This window comes from Lottia gigantea, assembly GCF_000327385.1.
Source record: "Lottia gigantea unplaced genomic scaffold LOTGIsca_108, whole genome shotgun sequence".
In the NCBI taxonomy this organism is placed as follows: domain Eukaryota; kingdom Metazoa; phylum Mollusca; class Gastropoda; family Lottiidae; genus Lottia; species Lottia gigantea.
Window position 1 is genome coordinate 473,090 of NW_008706957.1, and position 14,959 is coordinate 488,048.

Below are 14,959 nucleotides of genomic sequence, written 5' to 3' on the forward strand. Positions count from 1 at the left end.
TGTCATATGAGTATATATTCATCAGTGAACTTACCTGGTGTCATAAAGTTACAACAGAATGCCTGTAAAATCTAGAAAATTGGAAAATTCATAAAACTAAGTAATTGCATATTTATGGATAATTACTAAGTACACCAGGTATATCTACTGGCTCTTATTCGCCAAGTTTAAAATTCTTGAATTTTATGTTCATTCTAAGACGTAGTATCACTTTAATCAGAATATTTCACTTAGATTTGATCACTGTGGACCTACGTACCAAACTAGATATTTTGAATCATTGTTCACTTTTCTAAACATTTTCAGTAAAGCTGGTGAAGTGGATTTAATCTATAAGCTATAAGTAAACACAATAATTTCGTGTGATTCGTTTTCGCCATTATAATACATATTACATTGCAGTTGATAATGTCAGAGCAATCTGACATCAGTCTAAATAAATTGTAAAGAAATTGTCTAGCTTTTATTGTGTATCAGGGCCATTTATTGCTTATATGATTAATATTATTCAACTTTTCGTCACACGTTAGGGTAAAAAGATATTCAAGCACAACTCTTAACTAAAAACATCTAAATTAGTAGATTATTGATAGTGAGTAGATTTCAAACACTACTCAGTAAGGTGAACTGTTTTTAACACAACTCATCACTTAAAACAGTTTAAATTAGTAGATTATTGATAGTGAGTAGATTTCAAACACTACTCAGTAAGGTGAACTGTTTTTAACACAACTCATCACTTAAAACAGTCTAAATTAGTAGATTATTGATAGTGAGTAGATTTCAAACACTACTCAGTAAGGTGAACTGTTTTTAACACAACTCATCATTTAAAACATCTAAATTAGTAGATTATTGATAGTTAGTAGATTTCAAACACTACTCAGTAAGGTGAACTGTTTTTAACACAACTCATTATTTAAAACAGTCTAAATTAGTAGATTATTGATAGTGAGTAGATTTTAAACATTACTCAGTAAGGTGAACTGTTTTTAACACAACTCATTATTTAAAACAGTCTAAATTAGTAGATTATTGATAGTGAGTAGATATCAAACACTACTCAGTAAGGTGAACTGTTTTTTAACACAACTCATTATTTAAAACAGTCTAAATTGGTAGATTATTGATAGTGAGTAGATTTCAAACACTACTCAGTAAGGTGAACTTTTTTTTAACACAATTCATTATTTAACACAGTCTAAATTAGTAGATTATTGATAGTGAGTAGATTTCAAACACTACACAGTAAGGTGAACTGTTTTTAACACAACTCATTACTTAAAACAGTCTAAATTAGTAGATTATTGATAGTGAGTAGATTTCAAACACTACTCAGTAAGGTGAACTTTTTTAACACAACTCATTACATAAAACATCTAAATTAGTAGATTGATAGTTAGTAGATTTCAAACACTACTCAGTAAGGTGAACTGTTTTTAACACAACTCATTATTTAAAACAGTCTAAATTAGTAGATTATTGATAGTGAGTAGATTTTAAACATTACTCAGTAAGGTGAACTGTTTTTAACACAACTCATTATTTAAAACAGTCTAAATTAGTAGATTATTGATAGTGAGTAGATATCAAACATTACTCAGTAAGGTGAACTTTTTTTTAACACAATTCATTATTTAAAACATCTAAATTAGTAGATTATTGATAGTGAGTAGATTTCAAACACTACTCAGTAAGGTGAACTGTTTTTAACACAACTCATCACTTAAAACAGTCTAAATTAGTAGATTATTGATAGTGAGTAGATTTCAAACACTACTCAGTAAGGTGAACTGTTTTTAACACAACTCATTATTTAAAACAGTCTAAATTAGTAGATTATTGATAGTTAGTAGATTTCAAACACTAGTCAGTAAGGTGAACTGTTTTTAACACAACTCATCACTCAAAACATCTAAATTAGTAGATTATTGATAGTGAATAGATTTCAAACACTACTCAGTAAGGTGAACTTTTTTTAACACAATTCATTATTTAAAACAGTCTAAATTAGTAGATTATTGAAAGTGAGTAGATTTTAAACATTACTCAGTAAGGTGAACTGTTTTTAACACAACTCATTATTTAAAACAGTCTAAATTAGTAGATTATTGATAGTGAGTAGATTTCAAACACCACTCAGTAAGGTGAACTGTTTTTAACACAACTCATCACTCAAAACATCTAAATTAGTAGATTATTGATAGTGAGTAGATTTACTCAGTAAAGTGAACTCACCTAAATGGACAGTTGTGTACCTAAGTCTCAGAAACGGAAATTGTTTAGCTAAGTCAATCTGTAATAATGTTCTATGTTGAGAATTGAGCCTTCAAATCCATGTGTGTCCAGAACTCTCCGCGTTCTAAAATTACACAGACGAGTCGTCTTTTTTTGAGACACTGCCTTAGATAGAAAATACATCTATAGAAATAGGAAAAGAAATTCCTAATTTGAGATCAATTTGAAGGAATAAGGTGATTTTCGTACATTTTTAGTAGTCTACTTCTGAATTTACATATTTTCATGACTAAAATCAACCCCCCAATATGTCCATATAATAATTTTATCAGATCATGGATGAATATCTTCTAGATGTCAGACGTCAGTAACCGTGTCAATACAGTAAGGAATATCATATCCACACAGCTATCTTTGTTATGACCATGAACCATTTATTTAAAGACAATGAACTTCTCAATATTTCATTGATCATAGGGCGCGGACAAAAAGCATCAAATTTCAACCAATACAAATGGTCGGATAATAACCTTCAATATATTATGAACTTTAAGAGCCAACTTAAAGTACATTTGATACAAGTACATTTAAGGTGGGGGCACACGAACGATTTTTGTCGCAGACTTTAGTCTTATCAAGATTTTCATAGAGAGAGAACAAAGAAAATTTCAAATTGGTCGTTTTGCGCATTTCTTTTTGGCCTTTTGTGATGTCATGTGTCATGTGAGTTTATATTTAACACGTTATAAAAAAAATATTTAGAATGACTAATTGGATGACGAGTATTGAGTATTGTGTATTGCTTCGTTATGAGTGTGGGCACACGAAGAATACAATCGCCAACAAATATCAAACTAGCTTGCTGTCGGCGACTCGTGTGCTACCGTCTTTAAGAACCTCACTTGACCTGGTTAAAGTTCATTTAGCCGTTTGACTTCTAGCCTACTTTGATTTACTAAAAGTGTCTGTATATATACATAGGATTTTTTCTTTGTGGGCATTATTTAAATGAAGATGAAATGGCATATTTTATGATTCGACCTTCTGCGCATGGAAATAGAATGTAAGGTTATTGCCTTATTTTCCTGCATCGATTTGGTTAAAAACGGGCAATACTTGCACTCTGCAGTGAAGGAAATTTGCCTGTGGCATCGGTCTCAAATTGTCGAGGGATTTTCACTGTGCTCAACATTGAACACCAGTGTCCTCTTTTTATTACCCCATCCTTCCCGACCTGAGTCGCTGACAGGTTGAAAAATCGGAAGGTATTAGCTCTTATTATGCCGGGATTGGATCTCAAAGTTAGTTATTAGGGTCAACAAACTCTCCGAGTCTTGAATGAGTCTGTTGACCCACGAGCAACAAAATATGTGGTAAGATGGCTATTTTCGACCGACCTTGAATAATACGTTGTTGAAAATTCATAGACTCGTCACGTTTTTGTAAAGAAACTAAATATTAGTAGAATAACGTGTGTGTAGACGATCTCTCAACTTTTTAAAATGTTTGCCAGGCATAATAACATACGACCACTGGCAGCTTTTTAAATTTCTTCTACTACTGTAAATGCTTAACGAAAGAACTTAAAAACTCTTATATTTTTCTTATTTTCTTAAGCGCTAGGGTTAATTGACAGGTTTAGATAAATAAATTCTCCCCCGCCTTTTGATGATACAAAAATCTGTAATAAATTTACCCCATCTTTACCCCATCTGTCTATCACTCAACATCACCAGTTGTGGGACAGACATTTCAATCCTCTGAGTGCACATAGAACTTGGAGGTCAGGCACTTTATTTGATTTTCGTATTTTTAGTTGTAAACACTCCAGTAGCCTGCAATAGCCGGTAATCCTTGTAAAAGAATCCATAAACTTTTATCACTCCAGACAAGACGTTGAGTGCAAATCGGCGCCTAATTTCAGGCTTATTTTGTCAGGTATTGAAATGGTCCCAAACATCTTCCTCTAGTCCAGACTCTGATGGATATTTTGACAATTGTCAGACTTTTTTCTAACATAATGTTAAATTACTTTTACGAAGTCTGTAAATTAGTGATAGGCATCAGCGTAACAATCGTTGTGTTAGTATCACGTGACTCTGTGACATTTGAACATTTGGCTGCGCACGCAGTTTTAAATAGCTGATGCTAGATTAGTTCCGTTAAAGACAAATCGAAGACGTAACAAAAATGTGTAGGTACGGAGAAAAAGGGTGATATGACTGTACTACAAAATATTCATCTTTCGAAATATATCTTGGTTTTGCAGACAAATCTCAAAACATATGGGTTAAAAAAAAGAATATTTCTGCCAACAGTGAGTGTCTGAGAAAGAAACATAGCTTTAAGTTGCACATAGATGGCATATAATAAGCATATGGTTAGAAAGCAATGGCCCTTTAAAGCCCCGGTTCGCATTTCGTAATTTTATATGGTTTGCACCCGAAGGGATCCGACAGTCATTCGGATTTCAACACTTGTCGTTGTCGCTTCACCCAGTCGTTACTTTTGATGGTAGCTTTGCGGGCTACCGCGATCTGGTCCAGAGAAAAATGTTCTAATATAAAAAGTGGGTAGGCCTATCTCCCAATGTCGTTTTGCACATGCTAGGCTAGTGTATGACTGTCGTCTACGTTATAGAAGAAACTCGTAATGTTATCAGAAGCTCTTTATATGCTGAGTAACAGACGCTAAGATCGTAAAGAGTTTATGTTCGATATATAGCTTAGGACACGCGCGATTTTCTTTCAAACCAGGTATACAGCAGCTACTTCTTACCTGGATATACATTTGGATATATACAGAAATAGGCCAATAACACAGTCAGTGTCACCATAAGTTCAAATAAATAGGTCAAGAAGAAATGTTTATGATATATTCATTCCAATACCTCATAGTGCATGCCAGAAGAATGTCTCATACAACTTCGACCTTCCCTACTGGCATGTTTAATAATACATTTCATTTTATTGATTCCATTGGATTTGCCACATAGTAATATAGCCAACAAAATAAGCTATTTTCTTAGCATACTATTTGCCACTGTGGAAATAATAGAAAGACTTGATGATAGTTTCTTTATTGACAAAAGCAAATGTTTACAACTTACACTATTTGTTTCATATAAAAATAGATTTACTCACCCGCTCACTGGAAAATAAAAATAGAGAAGCCAGGTTTTATAACAGGGCTATCGCAAATCCACGCGCGATCCGCGGTTTTATAGTTGAGTCTGGTAAGTCAAGACTACAAATTTCCCGCCTTTTAGAAAACAATTCTATTCTCTGAATTGCTTGTCGCTTGTCTAGCCTTGAAGGTTATGGATTTTTAATGCCAGGCATTTACATAATACCACATCGGCTGCCTCGAACACTAATCAATGATTCTTCTTATCACTAGAAACAGACCGGAAGTAAGTAAATTATCCCACATCGTAAGGGTTATGAAAATTACACAATGATATTCAAACATTGGCGCTAAAATGAGCATTGTTAAGTTTAAGGATCGTCGATTTTCATACTACAAAACGAAACTATTCAATTTGATGGAATTTTTTTTGACGTAAATATTTTGGAATCAAAATTATTTTCAAAATGAAACGAAACAAATTAAAACATTTTTTTTTCTTCATGGCCTTTTTTTTCTGCAAAAGCTCAAAACTATTTCCCATATTCAGACAATGATATTCAAGGAGATCATCAGAAACACTTTTGCTAAATTTAAAGGATTTCTTGGAACTTCGTTTATCCTTTTAAACAGACAATGACTATATTATGTGTAGGTTTAGGAAATCTGATATCTGTGCCTAATTTTTAAATATACTTTAGACTATAGGGCCTAGTTACTCACCAAATTTTCTATCTTTATCCTTAAAGGTTTCTATTTCAGTTATCATCTTCCTGACATCAGAATTCTTCGGGTTGCCATGCTTATAATAAGTTTGCCTCATGACATGACAATCACCAATATTTTCACAATGATTAGTCACATCTTTCGCCGCAACTTTTTCGATCAACCAACCATCATCACCATGTGGTCTTATCCTGGAAGTATGCTTCCAGTCTTGGGGAAGATTTTTATCCACTACATATATCGATGATTCTGTTGGATTAACAGGAGGAGCATTCGCAGAATTATTATAGTCTACGTCAAGGATTGATTTTGAAAAAATTCTTATAGGTGGAAGAAAGATTCCTTGGCCTTGATGCTCCATACTCCCGACGACAGTAAAAAGTTAAGGGGAGTAACTCTGATACAAACGACCTTGTTCAGTCGTTGTTATCGGTCAAAAAAAAAATCTAGAGTTTTTGTACGTTTGATTGTGTGCCCCATTTTATTGCTATTTTAAACACGAATTGAATCAGAAAATGTGAAGGAAAATATCTCAAAGCAAGAAAAGAAATATTATTTTGTTTCGTTTCATTTTTTAAATAGTTGTTGGTTCCATAATATTGACGTCAACAAAAATTCCGTCAAATTGAATAGTTTCGTTTTGTATAGTATGAAAATCTACGATCCTTAAATTTAACATTGCTCATTTTAGCGCCTTTTTTTCACTCCGGTATGTCGGTTGGCAGCGGTAGGCGGTTGGCTTTCAAAATCCACCCTTCCAGGACAAGTAGGTCGACCTTTGACTGAGAAACAGTATTAATGTTTCAACAAACAAATTGTACAGAATAGCAACTTTTTTTAAAACAAAAAATTTAATTTAAACAGCATTTACATTACGAGCTCACTGGAATTTCGATTTCTCTACACTCCCTTATCCTTACATTAACCAGAACGAATTTTGAAATGTACAATAATATAAGAAATATTAGGATAGTAAGAAAGCAATGTGATATCAAGAGATAGGCATACCACATCGGATGCACCTCCTCCATTAAATACCCTATTATCAACGGATTTATCATTGTGCCCAATGAAGCGGCTATCAATATCGATGAAGCTACCTTACCACTAACCTTAACTAAACTTTCTTGTGTCCAGGTAAAGCCAGTTGGAAAAATAACTGATAATGAGAATCCTACGAATACGGTGAAAACCCATATACCCGGGTAAATATGGTAGTAGGCACATAACAAAAATGCTAACAAACTAACAAATAAGCCGAAGAAACATATTGCTAACATTCTAACTGGTCTTAAACAACCAATAAAAAATATCCCTAAAAATCTGGATACGGCAAAAGATGCCCAAAACAATGAAGTTATTTGACTTCCACTACTTTTGCTCCACTTCAAGTGTAGGACTGTGAAAGTTAACAGATAAGCTGCAAAAGTGTCCTCTACAGAACAGTAAAACACATACATTAGATCCAGCAAAACGACAGTTAAGATATAATATTTTAGTGGCAAATCTCTCTTTTCCTCGACTGGTGCCTCTTTTTTCGTCTGTGTCTTCTTTTTTGTGGCTTTCATCTTACAATAGATCACCAGACAACATGAAGCAGCAATGAAAGTGAGGATACCAGCAATAATGTAGGCGTATATTAATTGGATTTCAACTGCACCTTCTGAGACGTTTGATGTAATATTAGAAGGAGATGTTGTATTATCCCCGACTACTGTTGTGTTTTCAAAGTCGGAGGTCGACGTATTCAATGCGTTAGCTTGTGTACTTGGTGACAGAAACGGGGCTGTTATTAAAGGGGAAATAACTCCACCAAATGCGAAGGCAAAATGAATGAACTGCATGTAAGGTCTCCCTTCAGCTTCGGACCAAATAGAAACCATATCAGCATTTCCACCTGTAAAAGGAAAGTTAACATTTAAGGGATATAGTTGTCTAAAGAGCTGTATACAGTAGCGACACAATCTAACTTTCCACTAAACGTGTATGTTTAATTGAAGGAGAACTGTACGTCGACTTTTAATTCTGAAAAGTGTACAATGTGGCTGAATTTAATATTTATAAAGAATTGGACATATAATCTGAACTTGAGCGTTTAATTGAAAGATATTTAGACATCGAGTTTTTACTTTAGAAAGTGTACCAGTGGCTGAATTGAGACCTATAATGAACTGATAATGCACGAATATATCCCTTAAAGCCTATTGAAGACACTCATTGGCGTGGTTGAAAATAATACCGATTAAATTATATAAAACAGCAGAGATGGCAATTTGCAAAATAATCTATTATGATTTCAGAGCGATAGATTAGGAAGCTCAAATATGAAAAAAGTCATAGCCTACCCGTATCAAGAAATCCACCACAAAAGGAGTTCGCCAAAAATATAAAAACCATTAAACCATAGATGGAACAAAGGGGAATTACAGCACAAGTGACCGCTAGACCAGTAACACAAACAGTTAACAGAAGTATCTTATTAAACTTATCAATAAGGATACCACTTACTAAAGAACCACACAGGTACCCTACTGAACCAGCTGTAAAAAATGTTGAAGCTTTTTCAATATCAGTCCCTGTGATCAGTTGGATATCCAGAAAGGAAGGTCCTCGTTGTCCAACTTGAAAACCCTATAATAAAAAGCATCATTGTAGAATAAAAAAATTCAGAGGAACGCGTTTTACAATGGAATGAAATCGTAATGGTTTGCGAAAAATCTTTTCGTTGTATTCAGATCGAAGTCCTGAGGTATCATAAAAAAAATACATACAAGCATGACAATAGTATTCAGTAAATCAAAATCTCATCCAAAGTATATGTATGGCAAAATCGAAAGTAGACTCCTCTAAAGAGAAGTATCTCCGCCACCGGGTGTTTCGAAAAGAGTAGCCCTACGCATGGTCTGATTTACGAGCGACACCCGCCACTAAATATCATGAGATACGACCTGATCTTTTTGTCAATGAGGTTCATTTTTTGACTTTTCGCGGGTGACGTGCAACCTTGAGAGAACTTAACGCCCTTAGATGTACATGTAGGCCTGTGTTACCGTAACACACACCCACGCATCACAAAATTAAAAACAAGCTTCTAAATGATAAGCTACATTGTAAAATGTTGACATGGAAGCATAGCAAATAAACAACTATCAATAGCACCCACCAGAGTTAGAAAGGCAAAAGCTAGTGTTAAACTGTGAAAAAATTTGGCACGATACTCCTTATCTTTCATTCCTTCACCAAGAGTCCGCACTCGAGGTTTCTCTTCTTTAACCTCCAAACCATTGTTGACTTTTAGCAAGACATTGTTTTGAACGGGTGTTTCCTTCTCTTCCATTCTTGGACTATTAACTGGTACATCTGGAAAGAAACCATTCAAAGTTTCATATCAACAATGACATACGGTAACCATTTGTTTTGTTACGATGATAACTATATTCAAACTCAGCAGTAGGGCGCGTAGACTTACCTCTCTTTAATTTTGAGTCAAAATTTCAATGTGACATAAGGACATGGCAATGCAGATACAAACATTAGACAATTGTATTTAAAACCCCAATTGAGTAATGACATGATGTCGGATTGTAGGCCTAAAAAGAAAACGGATACAGGAATTAGACCAAACAATAGAAGACCGTCCTTTCTTAAAGCATCGACATCATAATAACAAATATTTAAAATATACAATATTCTTCTCATCACGCGGGATATCGTTGACAAATCACGAAAATTATAATAATAGTTTAAATAGACTATATAAAGGGTGGTTTTAAAGACAAACTACAAGACTACAAGCCATAGTAGATCTTGATTTAGAAAATACGAAAAGAATGGAAGAACCAAAGTCAAACCATGGATGACGAATATTTCAACTGTTCTAGATAATCGAGTCTAGCTTTATGTCATGTAGAGTAATAATCTAAATATAGTAAAATGAGAAATGTATGATGAAAATCTTACATCTGGTCAAATCTTCTTCATGAGAAATCACCTATCTTAGAAAGTTGAAAAGCGTGCTTGTTGCTTATATTATTACTTACATAATAATGTGCTATTATGTTGTAGAAATCTTGTTTTGTATCAATATAACAGTAAAATGCCGGTAAACTGTTCTACTTCTTGAAACTGTGTCATGGACTATTCGTTCTACTCTATTATACCAGTTACCCCACAATGTTAAATCGATGATGAGCCAACACGCGATAGCCTTTCAGACCGATTCAACGTGGACACATTATGTTTATGTTAGGTTTATCATGTTTATCTAAAAAAGGCCTTTTTTATCTAGATTTTAAAATCTTAAAACTCAACTGTTAGTGTTATCTGTATATTAGCCTATATTGTCTATTGTAGGCTATATATAAATCATTGATTAATGTTTCGTGTTCCATTTAAGCGAATGCCTGTATTTCATTTGTTCATTTGAGAATTGGAATAGAAATATAATTGCTCTATAAATTATAATTTTATCAGTTATCATCTCAACCTTTAGAGTCAACAGTCAACTTTCGAGAAAATTTTAGGAATAAAACAAAAGGCTTTAATGTGGGGGAACATGAGTGATCTCGGTCGAATATTTTTGTGGCCGATTAGAGACTTAGTAAAATCTCTCGTGTGCCTGTGCTTCCACAACAAGATTATCGCGTACAATACCAAGGATACCAAGGATATACAATACCAAACAAGTTTGATCGTCTGCGAGACACATCACCGTCATCATCCAGTCAGATTCATTTTCCTTTCATTTGCATTCTCCGCGGAAAACGACCGAATGAAGAAATTTGTCTCCTCGTATGCTGTGAAACTCTTAACAAGAATCTAGTTGACGACAAAAATCTCCGACCAAGACCGTTCGTGTGTACGCACCTTCAAATACCAAGTATGATTTGTAAAGATGAAAAGAAGGTCCAAGTGAGGACATATATTTAAAACTGTTCAAGTGTAAGGGAGGTAGTTATAACAAAATAATAATTAACCAACTTCAAGGGAGCCAACGTTACCGAATATTGAAAGTGAAACAGTTTCACTTTCCTCAGTAATAATTTGAATTGCAGACGGAGCAGAAACCGCATGTTTAAATTTAGAAAGGTGATACTGATATAAGAGAATGTGTCTTATCAGGTTTAAAGGGAATATAAAGAAGTTTTCTAAATTTTTTATGTGTATCGGGACAATGAGAATATCAATTCGCACCATTCCAATTTTCAATCAGATGTCTGTGGTTCCTGCAATTCCACTAAAACTAAGCGAATGGCCCTTAGATGTGATAAAGCATTAAGTGACGTCATCAAACACATATTTAATATTCAGATCACTATATTATCCGAGCAAGTCAGTATAATAAGTATCCACGTCATTGTTAAAACTATAAAAATGTGGTGCACCTTGTGATGTCCAGCGATAGTACAACATGTCATTTGTGACAATAAGCAGACCTTTTACTACAGAAGCAATGTAGGTCTTGTTTTCCGATAGAAGCCATAAAGTGCCATCAGCGTGAAATAAAATCCATCTATTAGGAAACGCCCTTGTTTCCTTTTCTCCTTATATACATGGCAATACATGTATATTATATTTCTATTAAATATATCACATTTCTGTTAAATATACGAGTTTACTTACCTCCATTGTCTTTCTTGGGCTTCTCCTCCAAGTGATCGAACACAACATTGTCAACTCCATTGTCTTCCGAAGGATGGGATTTCGGTGATGCCATTTTCAATTATATGTATTACATCCGGGCTGTCGTGAACAGAAATGTGCTTTCACGGTGGTTAAAGAATTTCTTATAGTCTCTATGTAGAATGATAATAGTCTAGATGTTAATTTATATTATAGTGTTCATTAACTCGCATTTCAGATTCTCATTAACACTCGTAACACCCCTTACTCTATGATTATAATACATAAATAATGTACTCACATATATATAATTATGGAATTCAATTTCGCCTAATATATCCCTATCATCTTTCAGTAGAAAAATTCTTCTGTTTTGAATAAAATGTCGGGCCGAGGAAATTCTAGAATTGATGATTGGTAAATTGGATATTTTACTTCGTACTCGATTTTAACTTAAAAACCAGCATGTCATGCTCATTTCTACTGAACCTAGCGATTGATCAGAATGTCCCAGTCGTTGAATATCCAATTGTTCTCAAATTCAGTCAGTCGCAACCCGACCTTCATTGTCACAATTTAATTTAATTAATGACAGAGAAGCATATTTGCAATAATTGTCACCGTAGTCTAGATCTTTCATCCCCTCTCATAATCCTCGAACTCTTGTACGTACATCTTCCAGATCGTTATCTGGTCTGTTGGCAAGGTGTCACAATATTGTTCAGAACTCATGTCTTATCGTACGTCACAAAGAGTCAGAGAATAAGGTAAACGTGCTGCATACTAATCTTGTAAATCTACTGTCTGATTTGTTGCCACTGCCCTTCTGGCATAATGATAATTGATATACATTTAATACATGTTTTGTAACCACTGATGAGCATTATTGAGCTAGTTTCTTTGAAACACGAGGGACTACTCTAACCACTAACAAGTGGTTGCCGAGCAAGATACGCCCACTTTCCTGATACATTTTCAGTATAAAAAGGGCAGTCTTCAATCTGCGTCAAATCATACCAAAAATCTAATCAGTACACACAAAATTTAATAAAATTCTGACATAAACTGTCACCTCTATCGTGCTCACAAGCCACCAAATGTTGATGCGTTTTACTAAGTCAAGGCCAATATCTCAAATTTTGTTGATTGAAAAAATGTCAAATTCAAACTTGTCCTACGGACGGACGGACGGACGGGGGCGACGGCAATATACGACCACATTTAAAGCACATCGTATTTCTGTTTTAACCCTTTAACAACAGGTAGAAGTAATAGTCAGGTAGGAGAGAAACCATAGGATTGGAAATAGAAAATAGAAAATGAAATTTCATAGGCGATTTTCGCACAGTTTTAGTACTTCTGCCGTTATCTGTGTATAGCTGTAGGGCCTATTACTATTGGGTAATCGATTTAAAATGAAATTAAAAGTTGTAAAGAAAACAAGTAGGGTATTAGTGTGAAATGATAGATAATGATAATATTTGAAAAGGGGTTTAGCACTATTGATATAAACAATACCAAAATACAGGCGACACAGTCTTCTGTGGTCGAAGTTTATATCTGCTCCATTCAGATACACTTCATTATGTTTCATATCAATAGAGCGCTCTATCAAAAGAAGTGTTTCTGAATAGGAACTTGTAATCCTGAACGTTAATCTTTTATTCAATTTTAATGGACTTCTTTACTAGTGATTATCTGTTGCATTGATTTCTATATGACAACCTTATCAACCTATTCAATGTGTACATGGAAAGTAATCTGACTATTTGGACTTGAGTCACAAACAGTCCAGAATAAAGTGTTAGGATTTGGGAAATATATTTTGGAACCTTATTGTGATAATCAAACTTAGGTAAAACTCATTCTGGAATACTATAATTGAATTCGGAAAATCGACACCACTTTCTGAATACAGTCCAGAAAACTGCATTTGGATTTAGGATATCAATTTTGGCACTAGTATTGTATAAATAAGTGACCAGATCTGAAAAGAACGAGGAGGTAGTGTGTTCCAAGGATCGATCAAGATGCCTCCAATACGTGTTACATTCACCATCCCAACTGGAGAAGAAAAAACCTACACAGTACCATATAAACCATTATCACCAACTGTGGTCACCCAGAACTTCATTTTAGATGGTGACAAAAAGGTCAGAAAGAGTCTGGGGAACCGACATGTCTCCTTCAAAACCGTTCCGTCCATGTTGATACCCAGAGTAAGAGTTAGAGAAGACAACGATTTTATGGATCTGTCTGATTTAGTGATACCCGATGATGATTTGAAGGCAATTCACTTAGCAGCTCTATATCCATCAATACTCAATCACCAATCTAAAACCCGAGGAGATTCAGTCAGAGGCAGACGACTGGGTGGTAGAAGAGTGACATTTAGTGACATCATCTGTGTTTGCGGATCAGATTCGGAAACTGAATCCATCTGGTCTTTATCATCTAGTGGATTTGGAAGCAGCTGTTCACCACCACCATACTTAGAATCGTTTGGATCAACACTTCCGGATATAACGGTCACTCAAAAACGACTTTCATCAGCATATTTAGGTTCTGATGATCATCAGCATCACGGGAGAAGGTGCAGTTTGTGTCATGAATTAGAAGATCCGAGACAAAGGGTAGTCAAATATTTTGGAAGCGTTAATCAGTTTTTGAATTGGATATTTTCAAAGTGGGGAAAGGTAAGATATTAGTTATGCTACTTAAGAGCTACTACACAAAAGATCAAGCCAAGGCCAATAGATCATACAATATTTAATTCTTTATTCTAGGGCTTTAATCCCCAATCTTAAAATTTTATGTCATAAAAACAATTTCAGAATCTCATGTTGGTGGGGTAGTTGGAACCAACATGTAATGAGGTGCGCATGACAGACATGCCTCCAGCTTATCCTCCTAACAAAGCCAATTTTACAAGAACTTTCACAAGGAAAAGTGAAATTATGCTAATCCTATAAAACCTTCAGACCCACTACATGTTGACAATAAAATATCGTTGCTATTTTCATAAAAGATTTTTTAAGATTAATTTTAAGCTTGATTGACGCCTATATGAAAATGTGTATGGCAACGCGTTTAATGAAATTCGAGAGATATCACGAACAGATTATTAGTATCAAGTCATTAATTTGTCAATATCATAGACAATGACGTATAAGAATGTTTGGGTGGTGTTTTAGAAATTGCCATATTTTCTTCTCCGATATTTTCAAAGATTTCATTTTTTACATAT

The 14,959-nt window shown here is 34.4% G+C and overlaps 2 protein-coding genes across 2 annotated transcripts; one reads left to right on the forward strand and one right to left on the reverse strand.

Moving 5' to 3' along the window:
* Positions 1-7,121: 7,121 nt before the first annotated feature.
* Positions 7,122-8,700, reverse strand: LOTGIDRAFT_82092 (hypothetical protein; the record flags this gene model as incomplete). The annotated part of the gene is made up of 2 exons (XM_009046893.1): positions 7,122-7,987; positions 8,436-8,700. Coding segments are annotated over 2 exons (1,131 nt in total), but the record flags the coding sequence as incomplete, so codon positions are not given.
* A 5,042-nt stretch (positions 8,701-13,742) lies between these two features.
* On the forward strand, positions 13,743-14,519 carry LOTGIDRAFT_171035 (hypothetical protein; the record flags this gene model as incomplete). Its single annotated transcript, XM_009046894.1, has 2 exons — positions 13,743-14,408; positions 14,499-14,519. The coding sequence occupies 2 exons, from the start codon at positions 13,743-13,745 to the stop codon at positions 14,517-14,519; spliced, it is 687 nt and encodes a 228-aa protein (XP_009045142.1).
* Positions 14,520-14,959: the final 440 nt, after the last annotated feature.